This window comes from Astyanax mexicanus, chromosome 1 (assembly GCF_023375975.1).
Source record: "Astyanax mexicanus isolate ESR-SI-001 chromosome 1, AstMex3_surface, whole genome shotgun sequence".
NCBI lineage: Eukaryota > Metazoa > Chordata > Actinopteri > Characiformes > Acestrorhamphidae > Astyanax > Astyanax mexicanus.
The window spans coordinates 108013725-108039768 of NC_064408.1; the positions used below are offsets into that span (position 1 = coordinate 108013725).

Consider the following 26044-nt stretch of genomic DNA (forward strand, 5'->3'; position numbering starts at 1 on the left):
GAGTCTCCACCAGTTGAGCCACCAATTAAAGAGAGAACCTCTACTTGTTGGTGGTCATTTCATGCTCTCCCTGTTCTAAATAAAGTTTCTAAAAAGTTCTATGTACTCCAATACATGCTACAATACATATTGGTCATTTAAGGACCTTCAATGTCCCACAGCTATGCAACAATTAGGTCCGGTTTCCTTACTCTTTGCATATTAATGGCATCCCAGTGTAACCATTTTTACAAAATCCTTAAAAATATTTACCAAAAGCATTGTTACCTACTGTCACACCTTTAATTGATTATTGATGGAAGGGAAACTGCAAGTGTAATCCGTGAACCTGTGATCAAACAGATTAACCGAGAGAACGTCCATTCACAGTGGGAGCATGTCCCAGATGGAACAATAATGTCGGAAGCGATGTTTTATGCCCTGCGGATTAGTAGCTGAGAGGTGGGAGGTCGTGGAAGCTCTGGCTGGCTCTTCTGTCTGAAAGACACATGGGCTGTCAGTGTTAATGAGCATCCCATCTAACCGGAGACAAGAAAAATAATCCAGACACATTACCAGAGTAAGAAAATAAGAGAAAGTCTGAAGACTTGCCTCAGCAACAGTTTTTAAAATGTATGGATTAATATTCTATAGATGAACAGATGTGGTTGGGGAGGGGGAGTGAGAGAGATTAGAGCAGCAAGCTGCGCTTTGGTGATTTGACAGCGCTTTAGCTTAAAGAGATGCGCAGGGAGGGGTGGGGGAGGACTGTCTTCATTATATAGAAGAGCTGAGAAAGAGGGTCTGTCTCAGGGCTTATTGTGGGAATATTGCGCTGTGTAGTTTTGCAGGGATCGTGTGCTGAAGTGGTTAACTTTGGGAGAGTGGTGGGCTACCTGACGCACATTCAGCCAGCGCTGGACTGGGAGAGCGGAGGAGAATAGATTTTTCTGGTAAGGCTTGATGTTTACTTTCAGCAGCATGGGTGGTATTATGTAATATAAGAGGGTTTAGTGAGGATTTGGGGAGCAGCCTACTCTCATTTTGTCATTTACACATAAATATCTGTAGAAACAGGCTGACCGGTGGGTATTCCTTCAGCAGGCTGAGTGAGTCACTAACCTGTTGCTGCAGAGTGAGGTGGGCTTCGTGGGCGCTTTCAATTATAGATGACAGTTTCTGTCTGCAGAGGCTCAGGCTGTTTCTAGGCATTCCTGCCTTCATGTGAATAACGACAATAACAGCTTGAGACGCCCAGCCGATAAGCAGATGCTGGAAGTTCTCAATTATATCACAGCCTGCTCAATCAAAGCAATGTTGTCTGAGATGTTGGGATGTGGGCTATGACTCACTTTGTCATTTTTGTAAGCTGTTGTGTCATTAGGCTAAGCTTCTCCTAGTAAATTTACTGTATTTTACCTGTGATTGTTTTCTCTGAAATGCCACATTAAAATACACTTTTTTAATGGCAATAATAATGAAACTAATCACAAAATTATAGATATTCATTGAAAAAAGGAGAAATTCGAACAGAATTTCTGTTGATACGCATCTTTATCACTGTAAAATACTGACAAAAAAAAAACATCTGCAAGAGAGTAAATGTACATAAACCTCCTTGCTGCCAGAAAGTTACTGTTCATTTTACAGACGTTATCTGGTGCCCCTGCTGCCAGAAAGTTACTGTTCTTTTACAGACATTTTCTGTCTATCACAAACAAAACAGTAATGCTATATTGTGTGATTGTAAATGTTCCATTGTTTTTTGAGCATTGTAATTTTTACATTTTTCAGTGCTAGAAAATTATGTTGTTTTGAGGTTGTCTAAATGTTTTGGGGTAGTTTTAGGTATCTCTATCATGATTGAAACTAAGCTGAGATATTGTCTGTTAGGGGCATGCCACCATTTTAGAGGTCCCCTATGAGAACTGTGAAATCCTGTAAATTTGCAGCTTAAAATAAAGTTTTTATTTTACTGTATGATTTATTTATTTATTTTTTTGTCAGACAGCTAAAAAGTTTTTAAATTAACAATAATTTTCTGGCAGCTGGTGGCAACATAAAACGTCTGTAAAGAAAGGGTAACATTCTGGCAGGAGGGTTGCCAGAAAACGTTTATTTCACGTTTATTTACAGAGAGTTTTTTGGCATCCCTGCTGCTATAAAATACTATTTTTTACATTTGTTTAATTATTTATTTATCTTTACCAGAGTAGGCTATGACTTAATTGAACATTTGTAAGATATTCTGTCATTTGGTTTAAACAAGAATGGACACGATATCATAATCATTATACTACTGACCTTCCTGTTGACATAATGAATGTCCTCTCAAACCATTTCCAGTTCTCCTAGTTTTTGTCTGTTTGTTTATTTTTTTTTTTTTACTAAAGTGTTAATTAATGCACAATTCTTCAGTCATCATGATAAGTGTGCTAACAAGGGTTAACTGACTGACTGATGCCATAGAAAATCCATTTTTATGGACCAAAAATGGACAGTAGGAGCTCTCTTTTCAAAACCAAGCCACAGACCACTAGCAGGTGGTCACAGGATGTATCTGTTGGTACTAAGTAGGATCCAGGCTTTAGTGGTCAGTGGTCTCTGAGGAGGATTAGAGATGCAGGCTAGAGGGTCAAAGCAAAACTAGACACAGCTATGACAAAACAGCAATAATGACCTCATAGTTGCTAGATCTTTCTTTACTGGTTGCAAAGATTGCCTAATGCCTTGGGCGACCAAAATGAGAGGAAGTGATGGGAGGGGGCGGAGCTTTGGCGAGGAGTGGTGTCCAGTGTTTATTTAAACTGTAGTTCTGGGCTTGTGGATTAATTCTGATTATAATCTTGTTATGTGTTAGAGAGAGAGAGAGAGAGAGAGAGAGAGAGAGAGAGAGAGAGAGAGAGAAAGTGAGGGGAGGATATATATAGGGTGGGAGGGAGAGAGGGAGGGGAAAGATGGTGGGACCCAGGGTGGGATGGAAGTGGAATAGAGAGAAACACTAAGGATTAGGGTCAGCCATGTTAGGCATCTGGCTGGCACACACACAAACATGTACACTTGTACATACAAACACAGTAACAGCTCAGCCATATTACACCATGTCACAGCTTAAAAAAATAGTAGCACATGAAATATTGTTGAAAAAATGACTAAAATGATAATTATGAATATACATAATCACAGATTATTAAAGTGTTTATAATAAAATAATGTGTTTGATTTTAAATGCTCTCAGGATTATGTGTGTTAGTTACTAGAACTCTTCAAATGGTCTTTTTAATGAACTGATATACTGTTGTATATATTATTTAATATACAACTTGAACAATAACAGTATATATACAGCTCTTGAAAAAATAAGAGACCACTTAAAAATTATGAATTTCTTTAATTTTACCAAATTGAAAACCTCCGGAATATAATCAAGAGGAAGATGGATGATCCATCAAACCAAGCTGATCTGCTTACATTTCTGCACCAGGAGTGGCATAAAGTTACCCAAAAGCAGTGTGAAAGATTCATGGAGGAGAACATGCCAATATGCATAAAAACTGTGTTAAAAACAGGGTCATTTTAGCAAATATTGATTTCTGAACTCTTAAAACTCTATTAAAATGAACCTGTTTTCTTTGCATTATTTGAAATCTGAAAGCTCTGCATGTTTTTTTTATACTTCAGCCATTTCCCATTTTCTGCAAATAAATGCTCTAAATTACAATATTTTTGTTTGGAATTTGGGAGAAATGTTGTCTGTAGTTTATAGATTAAAACAACAATGTTCAACTTACTAAAACATATACATATAAATTGCAAAATCAGAGAAACTCTTTTAGAAACTGAAGTGGTATTTTATTGTTTTTCAAAAATGTAGTATATTATATAGTATATTGTATAATATATAATACCAATGAGTTATTTTCTAAATTCTAATATCTGGTAAAATATCAGAGTAACTTCTGAATGTGTGTACAACCCCAAATAAATTGGAACAGTATGGAAAATGCATTTAATTTCTATTACACTTTACCAAAAAATTGAATGTTAAAACATTTACCACTTTATAATGTTGCTATTTCTTACCACAACATTTACCATTCATTTTGGCACAGATGATACCAACAGATGGAATGTTCCAGGTGTTATTTTGCTTAATAGCTCCGATACTTTTCTTTTATTTCCAGTAAAAGTATAGAATATGGATTCATCTGACCACAACACACATTTTCACTTTGTGATGGTTTATCCCAGATGCGTCTGAGCCCACAGAAGTTGATGCCGATTCTGGACATATTGCCCCTATCCCTACTTTTTTGGAGTGTGTTAAAAACCTAAAATGCAGAGATGGATGCTTATTATTAAATTAAATTAAGTTGAACACACAAAACATGAAATATGGTTGGTTTTCATACTACCTGCAATCAATTGAAAGTAAAAGTACATGTAAAAAACACTGATTGTTTTAAATACTGGTATTTTTTTCCATACTGTCCCAACATTTTCTGATTTGGGGTTGTATGCTCTGTAATAAGATTGTTTTTTTTATTTTTCTTAGATATGATATTGTCACAGTCATGAAAAAAAACTTGTATCTCCATTTTTGCTCTTTTTCACTTTTTGACCTATTGAATCTGTAGTTGTCCTTTACATTTTGTCAATTTCTTGCTAAATGGACCAATCGAGATGTTCCATGCTGACATTTTTTATATCTATTTCATTTGAAAGGTAAATCTGCTACCTTGGATGTTATTCTAAGTGTGTTCTGCAATCTTTTAACAGTCTGGTTTTGATTTTGAGGTTGTGTTGTTTGTTATTATGTATATTTTTGTATGTTTTTATTCTGATACTGAGTTTATGACACTGGGTGTAGGTGCCATGAGGCTGGCCAGTATGGCACTCCGTGTTCGGCGCACGGCTGAACTGGCAGAGAAAGAACCAGAGCCAGAACCGGAACCAGAACCAAAACATGAACATGAACATCATACTAGCCATCTAGCTCCTCCTTCTCATCACAACTATGACCACATGAAGAGCAAATTCATGAATGAACTGGAGCATCTGCCACGTGAGTAACCAGACCTGAAGGGGGGGTGGGGCGGGTGGGCAACTGTGTTTTGACTACAAACAGTTCAGTCCACTTTTAACCCGCTTCCAACTTTACCTATAGACAGATTCCAACTTTAACCAGATAAAGTTTCTAATTTTAACTACTTACAGATTCCAACTTTTAACTATAGGCAGGTTCCATGTTGTACTACATAGAGTACAACTATACAATACAATACAACTACTACAACTATAATCACAAAGTTTTTAAGTACATCCAATTAAGCAGGCAGCTTCCATTCACAAGAATATAGAGTCTTAATTTTATCTACGTTTTTTAGTTGTAACTACATACAGTGAATGTAATACATACAATTTCTGATTATAACTCAAATTCTAATTAAATTTTATTAATATAGCGCTTTTATAACAAAACTTTTCACAAAGCAGCTTTACAGAGAAAACGGGTCTAAGCCTCTTATGAGCAGCACCACAGTTATCTTAATAATTGTGGTGACAAAGGGAAAAAGGAAAAACTACCTTACATTAAGAGGAAGAAACGTTAGACAAATCTTAGAAAACAAGAACTACAAACATTTTCCAATTTTGACTACATACACTTTGTAACTTAAGTGTATGCTGTGAAATAAACTATGATAATGAACATTGTTTTCCGGAATACGTTATCAGGAATAAGTAAAATATATATTATTTTCAAGCCTTATCTAAAGCTTATATCATTTTTGACTTTGTGTACATTAATTGACTGTAAGACACGACTAAAGCTCATGCAACCATTTGTTGGTTCGGAAACATGGTGTGGCTTTATTAATGTCACACCATTAACAAACAGTATTGTTGTAATACAGTAATAAAGTAAGCACTGTGTTACACTGGCCATTTATAAAATATTTGAAACGGATGTAACAGATTGACACAGAAGCCAAAGTGAGTAAAATGAACATATGAGCATTAAGTGTGAATGCTCCTGGAGTAGTGAGTGACAGAGTCTATCCTCACTCTAATCTTTAAAGCTACGCTGAGAGCTTCCAATCCTCTTTACTGCATCACAGCTATCAAAGGGGGTAAACATTGCCGTAAACACTCTGTTACTGTGTATTCTGTGTGCTAGATATATATATATACAGAGAGAGAAAGAAACAGTAATAGTAGTGTTACCAGTGCAGAAGCTTGATTAGTCTACAAGCTCATTTGGAACAATGCTGATTCTGCATTCAAATATATATTATAGCTTTATATACATATTTATATGTACATTTTAGTTTTTCATATTTGCTATTTTTAATAAACCATGTATTTAATGAACACTTACAGGTGTATAAATTGTCCAGTTGCTAAAAATATTGCTTTCTGGATGAGCAAAGGTGGATTTAATGTTGTAATTATTGTAATTGTTGTAATTATTGTAATTATAGTGATTTTTAGCTCCTAATATTATTGTTCAGTGTCCAGAAATCAGAGGCAGTGGAGGCTATGAGTCTTATGAAAAAGAACAATTCTGTTTTAAACACTCAACAAAGGATGCAAGCCAAGAATATTGCCAGGTCATATGTTATACCCTTAGCTTGGCCCTATTCATTATTATACAGCTCTAGAAAAAAATAAGAGGCCACTTAAAAATGATGAGTTTCTTTGATTTTACTAAATTGAAAACCTGATCACAAGCCATCAAACCGAGCTAAACTGCTTTAATTTAATAAAGTTATCTAAAATCAGTGTGTAAGACTGGTGGAGGAGAACATGCCAAGATGTATGAAAACTTTGATTAAAACCAGGGTTATTCCACCAAATAATGATTTCTGAACTCTTAAAACTTTATTAATATGAACTTGTTGTCTTTGCATTATTTGAGATCTCAAAGCTTTGCATCTTTTTTGTTTAAATGCTCTAAATGACAATATTTTGAATATCTTGAAATTTGGGAGAAATATTGTCTGTAGTTTATAGAATTAAACAACAATGTTTATTTTGCTCAAACAGATACCTATAAATAGCAAAATCAGAGAAACTGATTCAGAAACTGAAGTGGTCTCTTAATTTTTTTTTTCCAGAGCTGTATGTCAAAAAGAAAAAAAAACCCTGCTATACTTTGCATAGGCAAGACTAATATATTCCCTTATTTCTGTAAAATTGCTTTAATAGAGCATCTGTTGATCATTGTAGATGTAAATGTAGCTAAAAGTGGCAGTGTATCTTTTATAATTACATTCATCAAGAAAAGTACATTCTGTACACTCTGTACAGCATACATTATTTTGCTGTCCAATATACATGTTTTTCATTATTTATTCCCACTCTGTCTCCAATAAATAGTTCTTTTAAGGCCACTAATTAAAGTGGATTGATGACATTTAATTAGGCCAGAAATGCATTACTATCTAATATCTGTCTCATGTGTGGAGTTGCAGCACTGCATTTGAGTATTTGTCTGCACAAATGTGTTCCACAAAGCAGATTAAATCTTTTGTGGTCTGGAAAGGAGGCATTTTTAGGTAAATTTCTGGTGGTATCTTGGCAACATAAAACACAGATGCACCACTGACTGAATACAAACTAGACAACAGTCACCATTTATACGTGCATTTCTATCTTGGTACAGCACAGGTGCCTCTTAACGTAAATCCCCACTTGTTACATGCACACTAGGACATGCAGCAGCGCACAAACCCAACTTTTACATAAACTAACAGAATATTAAATAAAATGACAATTCAGTTTCCGTAAATGAGAAGCCCAAAAATGCTGCATTGTTAAGATAGCAATCTGCCAAAGTGAGAGCGCACCTGACTCTTAAAGGGAATGGCCAATTTAATGCTGATTGGTTTATTTCACATTACGGCAAAAACAAACCCTGATTCATTTTGAGGTTGATGGATCTGACAGATTGGGTGTGTCCCAATTGTGAACTAATTACTTATATTAATTAATTTTTGACTATGAAGTATGTTGAACAGATACAGGTGTTAAAGCTGAGAATGCTCAAATACCTAGTTACAGTACAGTTACAATGGACACTATTATCCCATAATGCAATGCAGAACTGAACAAAATTTTTAAAAGTTGGTGGCAGATAAACCTACAGTAATGTTGGAATTGCAATGCTTCATACATGGGTGAGTTTTTTGATAACAAATGATCTTAGCGATTTACAAACAATTTGAGAACACCAGTTTCTTCAAAGAAACAAATTAATGTTAAGTACAATTTTCTCATTATTATACCACAAAAGTATCATTAGGCACATGTTTATTATAAAAACAAAAAATAGGTAAGTATCTTAATTACCTGGTCTAAATATATATTGCATCTGAAGCCTATAAAAGCATTTAATAAATGTAATATCTCTCTTATTCTGGGGCTGTATTTGATAAACTAAAGATTTGGGCTGTTTTTGAGGTTATCAGTTTCAGTGTTAAAGCGCTGAATTGATTGTAAAAAGAGACGCTGTTCATCTATGCTTAACCTTTTTGACAACCATTTTTTGGGCTTTGCAGAATTATCTCCAGAACAGGCAAAAATATAATTAAATATAATAGAAGCCACACATTTACCTACACACTGTTTTGTATTTTTTTTTTATAGTAAAAATTAAAATGACTGTCTCTACCTATCTGGCTTAAACCATTCAAATATTACCTTACATACTTTAATGCTTATAACTAAACTAAAGAAAAAAACTTCTTTTTTTATATAAATGTTTTTATATAAATGCTTTTTCAATGTGCAGATCCAATGAATCTGTAATCTGTAAATTGTTTTTTGGGAAACTCGTAGTTTTAGGAAAGTTCTTAAATACAAGGTTACAAAGTTCTTAGCCTTAACAATGTTTTGAAAAATGCCATTCAGGATAGTACATTAGTGTTCTGTGTACTAACCTGCCAAGCGTGCACTATTGAGATTAATATATAGTCTACCATATAGTATTATACAATGCAATTGGGACACAACCTTTAATGTCCATTTCATGTGGTTTGAGATCAGACTCTGAACACAGGATCAGTGATGCCTACAGCACAGTCACATTCAAACAAAGCTGTCCTTGGTGTCATCCTTTACCTGTTGCCATGGAGACTGACCTGCTGTCTGTGCCTTTCTGTGCAGTTCCCATGTGGGCAGTGGGGGCCATCGTGGTGGTAGTCCTGGCCCTGGTGGCCTGCTTTATTTTCTGCTTCTTCAAGAAGTGTTTTGGCAAAAAGAAGAAGTCTAAAAAAGCCAGAGAGAGGAAGGGAGCAGCTCGCCGCCGGAAAGGAGGAGAGGAGGGGGAGGTAGAAGGAGGACCAAAGGTAAGTTTCACCTTTTATAAACAAACTTTATAAAGAAAAGTGATGAACATCTACTGACACACAAAGATACACTGTTGTACTCAAAACTCCAGTTTAATTCAGCAACTGTTAGATCAGGATAATAAAAGCCATTGGCAGAGCTATGAAATTTACTGTATATGATAAGATACAGCTAAAATTGAGCCAATGTTAACAACTGATTCAGTTGATATAATACCTGTAGTGAGTAAACTCAGAAAGACTACTGTAAACAATTACATAAGATATTTTTTCATTAAAGCCACATATTAAATGGTAAAAGCACTATACCGGTAGAACGTTTCAGACCAAAACATATAGACTTTTTTCACAGTAGCAGTGTCGTCACATCCGATTCTGAAAGGAAGTGCTATCGCACTGTTCAACAGTGTGTTTGCCGGTTTTCAGACTCCTTCAGACATCTTTACTGCGCTTTAGCAGAGGTAACAGAAGCCTGGCTGACATGTTTGGATGTTCTTTTAGCACGGACTAGAGGCTAGTTTGTATTGGGAATACCGCTTCACGATAAAGTTGAGTACTTTAGACCTCTGTGAGATCCTGCACACCTACCACAGCACTGCTGCTTACTACATACTGCACATATGTGTCTTTGTACACCTTATGCCATGATAGGTATTTTAACAGCGCACTGCCTCTGCACTTTTCAGCAGAGGAAAATTACATGGACATTCACACTGTAAAGGTGCGCTAGCAGTTTATTTACATTTTATTATTTAGTATTTTGTTTATTGTTAGTGTAAAAGTGATATGTGTGTGTAACGAGCATGCATTGTACATGCAATGGGTGCATTTGGTGCACATGCATTGCCAAGATTGCAATGAACAGCTGATGGTTGACTGTAGTCATGGTTTTAATCAGTCAGTGGAGCCCCTGTGTTTTCTGTTCCCAAAAATTACCTGAGCACACCTAATTTTTAGACAGCCACACTCACAAGCATATATATATATTCCTAAACTCACTGTTGGCCGGGTGTAAGCTAGCAATGAGCATCGCAACGTGCCTTGTGCAGGGTGTAACATAGGGCACATTGTGGTTTTCTACATTAAATTACTCACCAACACACGCTGCTGACATTCCTCACTGATAATAAGCTGCACAAACGCTGAATTAATACATTTTGATATTAAGTTTAACATTTTAATCACTATTTAAATTTTAACTAAAGTTGCTATTTATGATTCTGCATTAATTAACACAGAAGTGTGACAAAATATCTATGTTACAGGTCCATTACCTCAACAATTTTAGGACTGCAGATAGCTGTGTTGGAAAAACATAAAACAGATAAAATAACAGAAAATTAGCTAACATGTATTTGATTTAAAATTTATTTCCACTGTACTTCAATTTTTAAATTTAATTTCATAATCTTATCAGCTGAGTATTTCTGAGTAGTAGCCTTCCCTTGATACCAGGAGTAGCAGCTAGCCAACTAGCTAACTAGGTAAATACTTGCTATTAATTTGTGACCTGTGAAATGAAAAACACCACCTAATCTATCAGACAGTTAATTTATATATGAATAAGAGTCATTTTAAATACACTATATTAATTACCAACATTATGTGTGTGATAAAGTGTCTCTCTTTCTTTACACATCAACTACCACAAGCAATAGCTTATAAGTTAGCTAGTTACTTGTTTAGCTAGACATTGTTATATACATACTTTGCTACATTAAGTGCTACATGTTTGCCCCTGCTATAATCCAGCTCAAGACCAGCTGGTCAGCCTGAAAAACGTTAGAAAAGCCCTGACTTTAGATATTTTTAAATCAAAGATTAAAATACTTGTTTTTTCTGGAATGGCACTTTCGCTTTTCTAACGTTTTCATTCAGTTACTTCTGTTTAAGAGCTGCATATAGGCAGGACTAACTACAGTAGCACATAAATGTGCTATTTACTGTTAATGTAGTATTTTGTAAAATACTTATACACATTCAGCTTCACCGCTGTTCAGAAGTTTAAATCGCGCTACGTTTAACCAGTAGCACCGCAGTTTCCGCCTTCTTTTAACAGATCTGTTGAGGTGATTGGCTGTAGTAAAAAATGATGGACAGCTTGGTCTGTCTGAGGATTGGCTTAATAAAAAGTGATTGACAACGAAAGTGTAGTATCTGATTGGCTGCAGTCGAAAATGATTGACACATGCTCCGCCCTTTAGCCACGCCCACTGGTGCTCCGGCCTGCAGCATTACCCTTCTCGTTATTTTTCTTCTTCTGCTGCCGGTGTTGAGGAACGCCTGCTCAGCTTCCATAGTTGTAAAGTTAAACAGTTGAGAAAAAAATCATAGAAATCATGGATCAAGGAAACAGAATTTAAATAAAGGAAAGTATCTACTGAATTAATGGAAATAATAACTGTAATTATTTGTAAATTTATTTTCTTTTTTTACCTTATTATTTTTATATATTAAAGGAAAAATCTGTGTCAAAATGTCTTGATGAATGAGCCAATAGAAATTCTTCAGAATTACCTAAAACTAACAATTTTTACATTGACTTCCATTTAATGTTTGTTTTTCATTGGACAGAGATAATTTACACTTAATAAATAAAACTTAATTAATAAAGAAATGTATCTTGCCTAGTACCAACACTGATGTCATTATAACAACATATGTCATTAGCATATTTCAGTTCATTCATTTTACTTAGCTATCATTTTTTGTTACTGTTCAGCAAGAAGAGGGGGAGAAAAGAGAAGGTGAGGAGCAGAAAGAAGAACAGGAGCACCTGGGAAAGCTGGAGTTTTCTTTGGATTACAATTTCACTGAAGCTCAGGTACTGTAGTGTTCCAATATCAGCTAGTCAATTAACAAAATAAGAGACCACTTAAAATAATGAGTTTCTTTGGTGGTGCAAACATCTACCTATAAATAGCAAAATCAGAGAAAATGATCCAGAAGCTGGAGTGTCTCTTATTTTTTTCCAGAGCTGTATATACAGTCTCTGTTAAAATGGTTAAATGTGGCTGAGCATTAGGTAAATATACAAGATTTAACACTGATGTGTTTCTGAGAATTAATGTATGTAATGTTGCATCATTAGAGATTAAATACTAAATACCAGATTAAATAGAACAATGAGAATAATTAAAAATATTTTGTTGTTGCTATTTTCCCAGCTGATAGTAGGGATTTTACAAGCTCAGGATCTGGCTGCTATGGACATTGGTGGCACCTCTGACCCTTATGTGAAGGTGTTCTTGCTACCAGACAAAAAGAAGAAGTTTGAGACCAAAGTCCAGCGCAAAAACCTCTGCCCTGTGTTCAACGAGACCTTCATCTTTAAGGTTCCTCTTTTATCCTTGAGTTGTTTGTCTGTGTGTGTCATTTCAGGCTTGAACGTACAGTATGTTGGTCTTTACTAGTACATTATTTTTATTAAGCTTTTTGTCTTTGCCTTTCACCTATAGATTTAATATTTGTCTTCATGTTGTTGTAGTTGTTTGATTAGCGTTTTGTTAAAAAGTCTGCTTCCCTGCTGTTTCTGTCTTTTTCTATGTTGGAAATTGTGAAAAACTTCATATGTGGGTTTTTAGCTGTCTATCTTGGTCTCTGTGTGTGCCTTTGTAGCAGCATGTGGTGCTGTCCCAGCCTCATGTTTCTTCATGCATAGTGTCCTGACCTCCCAGAAGCCCCTGCTTCCCCACCGTAGTTTTGTCTTACATTCTGTGGTTGACAGCAGTACAGGTATTACTGAGCATCAGTTTATGAATAGAATCAATCTGCATAATTTTTAGCTTTTGGAGATAAAGTCACATTTTTAATGTCATACAAAAGCCTTGCATCTTAATTTTTGGTGTTCTTGACTTTTTTGCATGTTTGTATTGTGTCAGTTTTTTATGTTAAGTGGACTAATAAAAAGGCTCTAACATGACCTAGAATTGAATCTGTTAGGAAGTTTTTTTCCTTCTTCTATGAAATTGGCATTTTATTAATTTATGACAAGGTTTTTGCATGACAGTTGTAAATGTTAACAGTGTTTCAAATGTAAAATGCAATGTCTCTGTGTTAATGACTTAATGCTCTTTCTGTCTCAGATCCCATACGCTGAGTTGGGTGGTAAGATTTTGGTTCTACTGGTCTATGACTTTGACCGTTTTGGTAAACATGATGTGATTGGCCAGATTAAGATTCCTATGAATTGTGTGGATCTTGGTCAGCCACTACACCAATGGAGGGACCTGGAAAGTGCAGAGAAAGAAGAGGTACAGTCACAGTCCTCTGTTCTTCTATATGTTTTACTGTTAAACCCACACGTTTCCTTCCAGTTGTTTCGAATCTACTTATTCATGCAATTATTAAAAACTGCTTATTATATAATCATGCAAATGCAGGTTCAGGTAATGTTTACTTAATTCACAGAATAGAGATATATGTGATCATGGCATGCTTGTCAGTGCTGGCTTGAGCATTTCAGGTACAGTCTCCAGGGTTGCTCAGAGTGGTGCAGATAAAAACACTTTCTGGATGAGAGAATCCTACAAAAAATGGCCACACTGGTAGGAGCTGACAGAAAGGCGACAGTAACCAGCCTGTATGCTTGTGGTGAGCAAAAATTATTTTAATGTCCAACTTTGAGATGGATGGACTACTACAATAGAAGATCCACTTCTTTCAGTGAATAACAGAAAGCTGGGGCTGCAGTGCGCATATATCACCAAAACTGCACAGCAGGACAATGAGTTTAGGTCTCTATGTCATTGGATCTGAATAAAATGGATTAGATTGGTGAAATTGAAGATTTACAGCATGAAAGTATGGCAACTCTGCAGGAATACCAGAATTTTAATGTCATGTTTTCTAAGCTTAAGAGCAAAAGGAGGTCGTGCACAGTATTATTATAGTATTCATAAAGTGTTTTGTCAAAGTAAATCTGTGCTAGGACCCATTAATTTAATCTCCACTAAAAGTATTTTACCAGACACTTAAAACCTTATAGTTTCCTTAAGAACCTCTTTTAAAATACTAAAGAAGGCTTTATTATATCTAATGCAGTATTTTAAAAGGAATATTATGTGACTGTTTGTATCTTCAGTGGCAGTTTAGTTATTTTTAAACCAGCTCTTCCAGCAGTGTTCGACAAATTAAATTGTGAAAGATACAGAGCAAAGCAGAATCCCCTGCAATCCTTTGCTTATGTCCCGTTGCTAAGAAACTAGTGGGCTTGCCGCTACATCTCTGAGATTATTCGCATCTTTGTTCTTGACCGGAGAGCCCTTGATCTCTGTAGGTCTGTGAACGACTCTGCAGGAATTGTAACCACTGATGAGATCTCATTATCCAGTTTACCACGGCTGCAAAACACGCGCTGCTGTGAATTGGAACACACATTTGTAAAGCACACTGCCAGCAAGACACCGAGCAAGAACTGTTTCGTTGAAATGAATCCGCATTTGTGATGGCTTACATCATTAGATATATGGAATTAAAGTTTACTGTAGTCTTAAAGTATTTTTTAGGCCTAAATCCTGCAGTTTCAAATCAGTCTGTCTCTGTGTTTATCAGCAAGAGAAGCTGGGTGACGTCTGTATCTCTTTGCGCTATGTTCCCACTGCTGGAAAACTCACTGTCAACATCATGGAGGCTAAAAACCTGAAAAAGATGGATGTAGGTGGATTATCAGGTAAACCCTCCCCAGCTTTACTTGATTTGTCTACTTGTTTGTTTGTTTTTTTTACAGATTCACAAATTAAAAGGTGTAACTAATAACACCGCTTGTGATTTTTACTGTTTCAGATCCTTTTGTTAAGATTGTGCTGCAGCACAATGGCAAGCGACTGAAAAAGAAGAAGACCACCGTGAAGAAAAACACACTGAATCCGTATTTCAATGAGAGCTTTAGCTTTGAGATCCCATTCGAACAGATACAGGTAAGATGGTGGAAGGTGGTGGATGTAAGTTCAGTGGTGCCCCACTATGCTCATGGAGAGCTAGACAGCTGTTCTATGAATAGCTGTAAATAACTACATAGGCTGTAGAATCGTTGGGTTATGTCAGGTAGGGAGCAGGAAGGACACGTGGAAAATTATATTAATATAATAAACAGACAAAGAAACAAAAACACATGAAAAGAACATGGATCTTACAAAAACATAGGAAACACGTAACTTGACTGACAGCCACGAACAAGGGACACTGAACCAAGGGGGACTTTATTTACACACGGACGGCAACAGTAAACAGGAAACACTTGCGACCAGGTAACAAGGGGGTGGAGCTACAAATAAAAATAGGTAAGGGGTGAGGGAGACACTTGACACAGAGACAGACGACTGAGACACAAAACAGGACGGGAACGTGACAGGTTAGCATAGCCAGCTACTTTAGGATTAGCATTTACAGCAGTAGCTACTTCAGACAGTAGCTACTTACTCTAAATACGATAATAATAAACAATTTTATTTTTAAAAAAATCTGGAAATTCTAACACAAAGGTGAAACTTTTAAAAGTGGGCACGACAGAACACTTTCAGATGCTCCAGATCATTGGATAATTCATTAAATCTCTTTCTGTTCTCTTCCAATCCAGAAAGTCCAGCTCCTCATCACTGTCTACGACTATGATAAACTGGGCAGTAATGACCCCATTGGTAAGATCTTTATCGGCTATGGAGCAACTGGTGTTGGGCTACGTCACTGGTCAGACATGCTGGCTAATCCCAGGCGTCCTGTGGCTCAGTGGCACACGCTGCTGCCTGAGGAGGAAGTGGAGGCTGCGCTGAAAGCACCCCATCGCTAAAAGCAGCCATCACAACCATACACTCAGCTTCCCCATAACCTCCTCCCAGTTTACAGCATGACAGTCAGTGTGTGACCTTGAACTCTGTTTGGTGTGGTCAGGGGTGATCAGTTTATTGTTATCCTGAGCTATGAATCTTGTTTACAGTAGTCAGTGACACCACGCCTGACAATGAAATTATGATCATGTAACTTTTGGGCATTTTTCTTAGGCAGAATTAATATTTCATAAATCAGCTGATAATCTTTTGTGGCTCTCTATCTATTGTGGCTGTTTTGTGTTCTGTGAATGTTTCAGTAATGTGTTTATATGGATTTATTTTTAAATTGATGACAATAAGTGGTTGACCTTGTGTGGTTTCCTTCAAGATTTGATGAGATTGTCGTTCTCTTAAGTGTGTGATTTTTGATAGTATCTGCAGAGGTGACAGTGCATAGCTGGCAGTCTAGATTATATTTCTGTTCCAGATAGATGCTTTGCGATGAACTGATATATGCAAACACAAAAAATGAAAAGAAAAAACATCCAAAGTGATGAACTTTTGAGCTCACGTTAAGACCCTGTTTAAGCTGTTTTTTTATGATCAGCTCTATTTTGAACTGTACTGTTTACAGCTATTGCTGCTTGACAACGTGAATCATATTGCTTTTTACAGGTGCATCTCAAAAAATCTGAATATCATCAAAATGTAATTCATTTCAGTGATTCAATTCAAAATTTTACCTTATATTATATAGATGTATTACAAACAGAGAGATCAATTTAAAGTGTTTATTTCTTTTATTGTTGATGACTACGGCTTACAGCTAAAGAAAACCAGTTTATTGATTTATTATGTTAGCTTATTATTATTTAAGACAAATTGGTACTTTTGGCAGTGTGGGCAGTGTGTCCTGCTGGAAAATGAAATCTGCATCTCCACAAAACTTGTCAGCAGAGGGAAGCATGAAGTATTCTAGAGTGTCCTGTTAAAAGCTGCACTGACTTTGGACTTAATATAACACTTGAACCAACATCAGCTGATGACATGGCTCCTCAAACCTACTAACCTCACGAACAATCAGTACATTTTGCATTTATTTCATTTAGAAATCAGGGGTCAGAGTCTGGAGGAAGAGTGGAGAGACGCACAATCCAAGCTGCTTGAGCTCTAGTATGAGGTTTCCACAATTAGTGATGGTTTGGTTTAAATGGAATGACTGAACTTCGATGATATAATTTTTTTTTTTAGATGCACCTCTATTAGCTTTCCTGACCGCACCACTGACTTGTTTCGTAACACCAGTATTTTCAAACTATGTTTCCTACATTTATTCCATTCCTGCATTTCAGGCCTGCACCTTAAACACATTAAAATATCACATATTTTTATACATGGGATGGTAAAGCATTTATGACTTTATAATGCCACAGTTCCTTCTAGCAACTCTGTCTCAGGAGTTATTTTGTCTCTAGTTTCTTCATTTATCATTCAAAAAATATTCACACAACCACTTCTTCTGCAAACATGCCTTTGTACTGTGTGTAGCATTTGGTTTTCCATTGTTTTATTATAAAATGCATAGAGAAATGGGAAAAGGTGTAATCATGCAGGCAAAGTGGTACTTTAAGGTCTCAATGTACTTTTTTGCACCATTGCTTAATTAAAACAGTGTGTTTGCATGCATATCTGAAATGCAGGAATAAACTGAAATGCAGTTTTCCATACTGTCCCATCTTTGCTAAATTGGGGTTTTAAAATGAATTATTTACTCCAGTACAATTCAGTAAGTCAGTTTTCTTATAACTGTTTATGACTTATAATAAGAGTCATAGAATAATGAAATTCAAGACCTGCAAGACCTTTATAAGCTGTGGAGCAACTGGTGTTATACTACATTATTGGTCAGACATGAGAGAAATACTGCATTCCATTTTGATATTCTCAAATCTTGTATATGTTTCTGTTTGTATCTGCACGCTGCATGAAAGTGTCATTAAAGCAGATTTTGTTTTATCTGTTGTTCTTTCTGTATTATTGTAAGATTTGGGAAGAGCTTCAAATTTTTTATTATTATTATTGGATACACAAACTGGCTCAAGGAGTACAGATCTGAAAGTCAGCCAAAGAAAAGGGGCTGCTTGTATGAAAAGCTATTTCATTTCATACAATTCAGTGGCGGTTAATGAATCCTCAGCTTTGTCTGAACTGAACCGGTGAGAGAGTGAAATGGCTGTGGAGGGGATGTAATTCTCATCCACATTTAGCCCTAAATATGTCCCTCACTGATAACCGGCCACTAAGATAATGTGATGGAAATCTAATTTCGGATCTCTCTCTCTCTCTCTCTCACTGTCTCTCTTTTTCGCTCGCTCACTCACTTACTGTCTCTCATGCCCACATATACACTCTCTGAGCTGAGCAGAGGTATTAGTCTCACATGCAAATAGTAGTAACATAGTTTTCGAAACACCCTTAAAAATAAAATACTGCTCCAAAATTGTGAAACAATAACTAACATTTTTTATTTTATTTTAATCAACAACTACCTTAAAATGGTCACAGAAGAATGAGTAACTAATACTGAGTACTAGAACTAAGGGCTGGTCACTTAATCAAAACTGATTAACATTCAGAACCTCTACCTGAATGAATCTTGCTCATGTTAGATACATCATATATGGTTTTCATTCTGTTGATTATTTCCTTTGTCCCCTATAGCCTGTGTAGTCAAATGACTCCACAATGTCCAATCTGTAGCTGTATTCCAAAGCTTAGGCAAAAGTTGTCCTTGATTGGACTGTCCTGTAAAGACAACTTCTTAATAGCCTTTTGGGTCAAACATAATGACTGTATATAATCATAATACAGGACAAAGTTTTAGAGCACCCATCTTTGTGTGTAAGTATCTATAGGTTTATATAGGATCTCCGGTGGATTTGGCATTTTACAGAGACTCTAAGACTCGGTCAGTGACTGAACTGCACATAGCAGATCATTATACATGTTGTGAAGTAACATATGAAAATGCAAAGACTGTAATTAGTGTAAAATGTCTTTTTAAAACATTTCTAACTGTTGTCCATCTCATTGCCTTTTGGTGTCGCAGTGCTGTTAGCCAATCAGCGGCATGTATGAGTATTCAGAGCAATAGCCAAAAAACTATTTTTCCCCCCCTCCACTCCTCCAGCAGACTAAAGCAGCATTATACTGGATCACCAGAGCACTTTTTTCACAAAAAACAGCTCACATGGCTTTTATTCATACTAAAGACCACAACTTGACATTTTAATATGAAAGAAAAATTATGGAAATAGACATTTAAGTGTACTGGATTTTGTACTGTTTCAGGTTATTCACTGGGCATGAAAAGTGTATTTATTAGTGTATAGTGTATAATATATAATTTATTAATTATAATCAAGGTAAAATGGTCAAAAGTTATCATGATATTACTTTCAGGTCATATCGCCCAGCAGTAGAACTATATCCCTTTTTTCAACTGTTCAAACAACACGTGAGAAACAATATACTCTGAAGACGGTAATGTGAATAAGGCTGCTTTTATTAACATATTAGTAGGCAGTGTGACAATATAACAGAGATAGTCTCCATATTCATCAGTTGCACAAGCAAAAAATATATATAAAAACAAAACAAAACAAAAAAAAAACGCGAAATGTGGAAAGGTAAATATGGAATTTGTCGCACAATATAAGAAGTAATGAAGAACAGTTATTAAGTCACTGATATCTGAGTCAGGAAAGCAATACAAGTGAAGACAGGGTGCTGACGATTCTTGGGCTGCAAATGCAGGTGTGGAATGCAGTGGTTCAGCTAGAGAAGGGTTTGATGATTAACTAGGCAAAGATAATACAATAAAAATGTGCACTTCAAGAATTCCTTAGGTGCTGGACTTGGATTATCTAGTGCTGTGGCAGTGATTCACATTTTATAACTGTATTTACATTCGCTAACAAGGCTGGACAGTGTGAAAATAGGACTAAAACAAAAGCAACACTGGCATGACATTGTTCTTGATTGCTATATATGTATGATGGTTTATTTGTATATATGTTTGCATGATGTAAAATACATGTAGGTGCATTATAATAGTAAAGTGTTCTATAGCTCTTGAACACAAAGTTCAACAGTCTGTTCCTCAGTTTGCATTAGATTGAAGCATCACTACCAGATTTGGCCACTAGAGGGCGCTATGGTTATTCTTATAACTACATACAAACGCATTGAAAAAATCTCACACTACCTCCACAACTCCATACAAGAGTCTATAAGCTAAATCAAGACTTTATCCCAGTTCAACATATATGTATATACTGCTGTGTTTTATTAAGGCAAGGAAGGTGCCAGCCAGCTGCAGCTGTTCCATATTGGGACCTAAGGCACTCGTGTGAGGTGGTTTATTGGAGGTGGCTTAAATCAATGATTTTATTCTATTAAAATGCAACAAAACAAAAAAACAGATAAACAAAATGCTCAAACTTCAGTGTAACAACAGAAATAACAACTTTGTCTCTCAAGAAAAAAAGAATTTTACACATAAAACAATCAGAATAAGATGTAAAAAAGAAAAAAATGACTCTCAGCAAGAGTCAGCAACTCAGTTTGCTGACTAGACTAGAACTACGTACAGATGTGATGGTAGTACATTAATAAGAAATAAAAAAAAATCAAAGAAAACAAGAAAGAAAGATGTTCTAGATCCACAGAAGCACCAGTCCAAATCCTTTGTTCATCTGAACATCAATCAATTCAGCATTTCATTTCACTCTCTGACAATACTCATGATCCTTCTCCTTCGTCTCGTTCTTCGTCTATGTCAATGCATAGAGGTAACAGAGCACTGAAGCTGGGTTATCATTTGTAGTTGGTGCCATGTTGCTATGCCCATATTTGGCTTTATTAAATATGATACAGGTGTATTATTTGTGTGACAGTGTGAACAGCAAATAATACACGCAATCTTCAGTGAATTCTTTTTAGTTTTGATTTGGGTCACTTTCATATTTGGTATTAAAATGTGATTAATAAATCTGATTTCAAGCAATGCGACTGTATGGGCCATATCTTACACCCTGCGCAAAGCACGTTGCGATGCTTATTGCTATCTTACACCCTGTCAACAGTTCACTTTCACACCTTGCACCTGCATTGCTGCACTGTTTAATTAGCAATCTGCCAATGTCAATGCGCACCTGGCTGTTAAAGTGAACAGCAAGTGACAAGTTGATTGGTTTATTGCACAATATTTAAGAGAATTAGTACATGGCGTTTATGCATTTTGAGCTGCGCAACGCATACTTTCCCCGTTGTTATGATAGCAAAGGCACACTGACACGCCCTCAATCAAGATGCACGGTGCAATTGAGCCCTTTGACTCTTAACAGGCAGATTGGAATTTATGTTATTTTTACATCAAAGCAAAGAGGAAAAGGATAACAGCATTAAGTGAGGTTTTCAGTGGAGAGATAGTGAGGTAACACTATCTGAGCTTCAGACAAAATATAAAGAACTTTGTGTTGCAATCGCTTAATGAAGGGATTAGTTTAAGAGCATGAACAGTTCAGACATATGTTAAATAGAGGTCACATGATAAAGATGGTGTGATCAGCCTAAAATAAAATTGAATTTGGTAGTACATTTGGATGTGTGAACGTAGCCTAATATTGTCTGTAACCCCCAAGTTTCCCCCAAACAGTGGCTCAAAGCAAGCAAGCTGGTTTTCATTTGTTTCTGGTATTGAAAATATAAAATATGGGCATATCGATGACTACAGAATAACGCACAACTTCAGTGGTCTATAATTTGTTATTTACCCCTGTTGCCATTTAATTGGTCAGACCCCATCAACTCAAACCCCTCCTTCTTGGAACGTCATCCTCAATGGCGATCAATCAAGTTACTTCCACTAGTAAGTAGGCTAGCCCTTAAACATTTGATGATCATTCTCTATACCAATGGCCCCCAACCCTGGTCCTGGAGGACCCCCTGACCTGACCTGACCAGGGCAAACGCTCCTCCAGAACCAGGGTTGGGAAGAATCGCTCTAAACACTATGGTGATTCTAAGGGGTAATTCTTCTCAAAATAAAATGTATACTCACACACACATACACACACACACACACACACAACATATGCCATACTCACTCACATACTTTCCCCCAATAACCTCCTACACACCTACACATACACACACACTCATCACACTTGCACATGCTGTCTAATCGCTATCTCTGTCGTGATCCTGTTCAATGAGCACCAGCTCTGAATCTTCTGCTGTCTCCAGCAGCTCAGGGCTATCCTCCCTCTCCTCTACATCTCCTCCCTCCATCTCCATCTCTTCCTCCTCTCCTCCCTCCACCACTCCATTCTCCACGTCTTCCGTCTCCCCACCCACTTCCACCATTTCCGTGCCCTGGATCTCCACCTCCCCATCACGGATCTTCTTCACGTGGAATGTGAAAGGCGGAACCTTGTACACGGCGGTCTTGGACCGAGCGTAAATGGTGTGATCGGGCGTGAACGATTTCACCACTTTCTTCTGCGAGGTTTTCAGCTTCTCCTTCCGCTCTGGGTTGACGGACATGCGGGTGCTGAGCTTGCCCATTTTCTTCTCGATGTTGTGCCGCGTCTTCTCCAGATTTTCCCTCGTCTTCTGCCGTGTCTTCTCCAGGTTCTCCTTGGTCTTCTGCTTGGTCTTTTCCAAGTTTTCTTTGGTCTTCATGCGAGTCTTCTCCAGGTTCTCTTTGGTCTTCTGCTTGGTTTTCTCCAGGTTATCCTTTGTCTTCTGCTTGGTCTTCTCCATCTTTTCTTTGGAGAATACCGTTTTGATGTTCTGGACCCTCTGCAGGCTGCTGCGCTTGATGCGTTCTGCCCGGGTCTCTTCAATAGTCTCCTCAATCTCTACCTCTTCTTCATCAGAAGAGAGGTCCACATGAGCCTTCTCTCCTCCATCCTCTCCACCCTCCTCCACGGCCGCTTTGAGTTCCAGCTCACTCCCACCCTCTACTGCCTGGGCCGATTTCAAGGACTTGGCCACGGCGACTTTGGAGGGAATTTTGACATCATCCTGTAGAAAGACAGAAATAGGTGTGGTTCACAATCAGACATGTACACAAATTGTGGTATTATGTCATTTTAAATTCACATGTCACATGCATTAGAGCTTAAACAGACACGAATTCAAGAAGTTGCACAAGTGCTCAGTCATTAAGAGCTTTAAAAATAGTGTAAGTACTCCGAACTTCAACCTCACAGATATAGTCAGTGCAATAAAAAGAGCATTATAATAATCAATTCTGCTTATAACAGAGGCATTGACATGATATTTTGTCTTTATTAAACAGCGCTAAAGCAGAAGTAGTGTCTGTTTCAATCTCATTGTACAGTATAATATTCACAGTGTTTAAAACAGGCATAACAACTGTCCTCAAAAATGTTTATGTCTGATGGCTCTGCGAGGGGCTTAACTCCTGTTTGAGACGCTACCACTGAAAAGTCCCAGAGCATAGCTGCTAAACATCAAGTCTAAACAAACGCAGAAAGGTATGAGCACGAGTGTGTGTGCCTGCTTGGCTGGGGGAGTTGCTCTACCCCCTGGGAAGATTATTCTCTCTCTTTTTCAGCTTTACCTTATCACCCTTCAGCCACCCGCCTTTTTCCATCTTTCCATCTCTCCATTTATTTTTCCTCTGTCATGTCTCTGCCCTGAGGGCACTGAAAAATTAATTATCTTTCTTGGCCAAGCCTGTAAGAGTGAGTTCTGCCAAAACATTCAATGTCCTGTCTCTATTTACTGCTCTTAATAGCCCTATTGTTCAAAGTATGCACTGCCAGTGATAATGATCTACCACACACATGCACAGACAGTCACACACACATTCATTTACACTCACGCACATACTAACTTACAGGCATACATAGAGACACACACACACATATACACAAACACAAACTGTAGCAACAGAGAATCTTCAAGAGTGCTTGGTAGATGATTCAAGGGTGACTTGTAGTATTGTTTCTTTTTTTTTAAAAAAGGTGCTTATGTTGTTTAAAGCACCCAGATTTCTGCAAAATTCAACATACAGTTAACTATTAAAGCTCCACTAGGTAGGATTGAGATTTTGTGCTCGTGGGCTCCCCCTACAGTTGTAGAGTGTAATAAATGTTTCAGGCGGATTAGTTTCTCTTTCTCGTTTTCCGGCTTTCACAGACATATTCGATCTCTTTCCAGCTTCTGCCAGAGTGTCTGTATGTTAGTTTGTAAAGAATGAACCAGTAGTCCTTGTAGAACTGTTAGAACTAAAGGTCGGAAAGCAGGTCGCAGTTCTCACGAGCGTTGGTCACGGCCGCCTCGGAAAACTTACAGAGTCTGGTTTGAGCTCAGAGGAGCTCCGGCACAGACATGAGAACAATGCTATTCCTCCTATTACACCTCAATGGAGTGCTTGCAGTGAGTTTCATGCTGTAATTTTACTTCTTTAAAAAGATCAAAAATCAAGGAAATCCTACCTAGTGCTGCTTTAAGAGGCAGATATGTAAATGATTACAGGTGTGGTCTGATTAGATAATGGGTCTTGCAACAATATGGCATATAAGTCTTTTTAAAAAAGTCTCATGGGGTACTTTTGGGTAGTGTACCTCCTGGTGAGAGAGAATTGACTGCTAGACATGCCTTAACTACGCGTTTTAGTACAAGACAATTTGCACAGTGGACAGACATTGAGAGGAGTCGTATCATTGGACGAAGAGAAGAAGGATGTTTTTTTTTTGCTCAACATCTTGGCCATTGATCAGCTTGCCATCATTGTACTTGTTTGCTGTGGTGTCATATATGGGAAACATGGAATGCTACGGATTGGAATCGCATCATTTTCAGTGATGAATCCAGGTTCAATTGGGGATCCGACAAAGGTCAGATTTAAGTATGGAGGCCTTGTTGTCCAATTCTGCCTTTGCTGCAGGGAAACACTGCTTCAACTACTGATATGATGATCTAGGGGGCCATCACATTCAAACAATCAGTCACCCCTAGTAGTAATATGAGGGCAATAACTGCAGCCATAGCAAGGCTTCCAACTGGCATTTTCAGCAGGATAATGCTTGCCCACACACAGCATGCAATCAATCAAGTATTTATGGGATCAGCTGAGATGCTAACTTTAGGTTTACTATTTTTAACATTAACGGTTGCATGACCTTATAAGGTGAAGCATGTTTTATATTGGGTTTTAATGAGTGAACTCCTCAGTTGAGTCAGATTTTAGGCTGAAGATAAAGGGCAAGTTCAATGCCTTTATTTTGGGAGCTGCTTTTTCCTGGGAACACGCTCTCTCATTCTCTCTCTCTCTCTCTCTCTCTCTCTCTCTCTCTCTCTCTCTCACACACACAAACACACAAACATACACACACTCAGTTCTCAGGACCAAATGTGCTTCCCTTCCTGTCTGTGGAGCAGAACAATGTGACATTAATGAGATGGGCAGGGCTTTGGCTCGTAGCTGAATGAGGTGATTGCCTGTCTTCCTGTTACATGTTTCCATGTTCCTGTCCTTCTATTCCAGCATCTTTGAAAGAATGCTGTTTACATAGGAGCAACATAACCTGGTCCCACAGTAATTAGTATACCATACGCAATGACGTATGGAAATTTAGCTGTCCAAATCTGATCTGAAAACTCAAACACTGATCTTAGTTTCGACCTTTAGCTCCAAGGTGGATAAGTTTGACATCACAAAAAACATTAATGACTAAACAAACAAATGAATGAGCGAAAGAGATATTTTCTTTGGAATACAGCCCATACATATGGCATGTTAGCAGGTGTTGTGCTGGTAAGAGCATATGAGGCATAGTAACAGTTGCAGGAGCACTGCTGGTAGACCCTGTACCAAAAATGGTCTATTAGCCAAATAATGATTTGTTA

General features: G+C 37.3%; 2 protein-coding genes across 2 annotated transcripts in view; one reads left to right on the plus strand and one right to left on the minus strand.

The window, feature by feature from the left end:
- The first annotated feature begins 750 nt into the window (after window positions 1–750).
- On the plus strand, window positions 751–18112 carry syt5b (synaptotagmin Vb). Its single transcript, XM_007239767.4, has 9 exons — window positions 751–932; window positions 4850–5044; window positions 9148–9329; window positions 12052–12153; window positions 12497–12664; window positions 13415–13582; window positions 14883–15000; window positions 15114–15247; window positions 15907–18112. Exons 2-9 carry the CDS (start codon window positions 4855–4857, stop codon window positions 16114–16116), a joined length of 1272 nt encoding a protein of 423 aa, XP_007239829.1. The 5' UTR covers window positions 751–932; window positions 4850–4854; the 3' UTR covers window positions 16117–18112.
- A 1531-nt stretch (window positions 18113–19643) lies between these two features.
- Window positions 19644–26044, minus strand: part of cavin1b (caveolae associated protein 1b) — a 29323-nt gene continuing 22922 nt past the window's right edge. The window contains exon 2 of the mRNA XM_007239766.4: window positions 19644–23188. Coding sequence (XP_007239828.1) covers window positions 22340–23188 — 849 coding nt within the window. The 3' untranslated portion in view covers window positions 19644–22339. The remainder of the gene's footprint in view (window positions 23189–26044) is intronic.

What these genes read in the sequence shown, in the direction of transcription:
- syt5b (XM_007239767.4), top strand. Translation starts at nt 4,855, where the DNA reads ATGAGGCTGGCCAGTATGGCACTCCGTGTTCGGCGCACGGCTGAACTG. An exon ending in ACAATTTCACTGAAGCTCAG is followed by an intron (nt 12,154 to 12,496) that starts GTACTGTAGTGT and finishes CTATTTTCCCAG; the next exon opens with CTGATAGTAGGGATTTTACA. An exon ending in AAAGTGCAGAGAAAGAAGAG is followed by an intron (nt 13,583 to 14,882) that starts GTACAGTCACAG and finishes TGTGTTTATCAG; the next exon opens with CAAGAGAAGCTGGGTGACGT.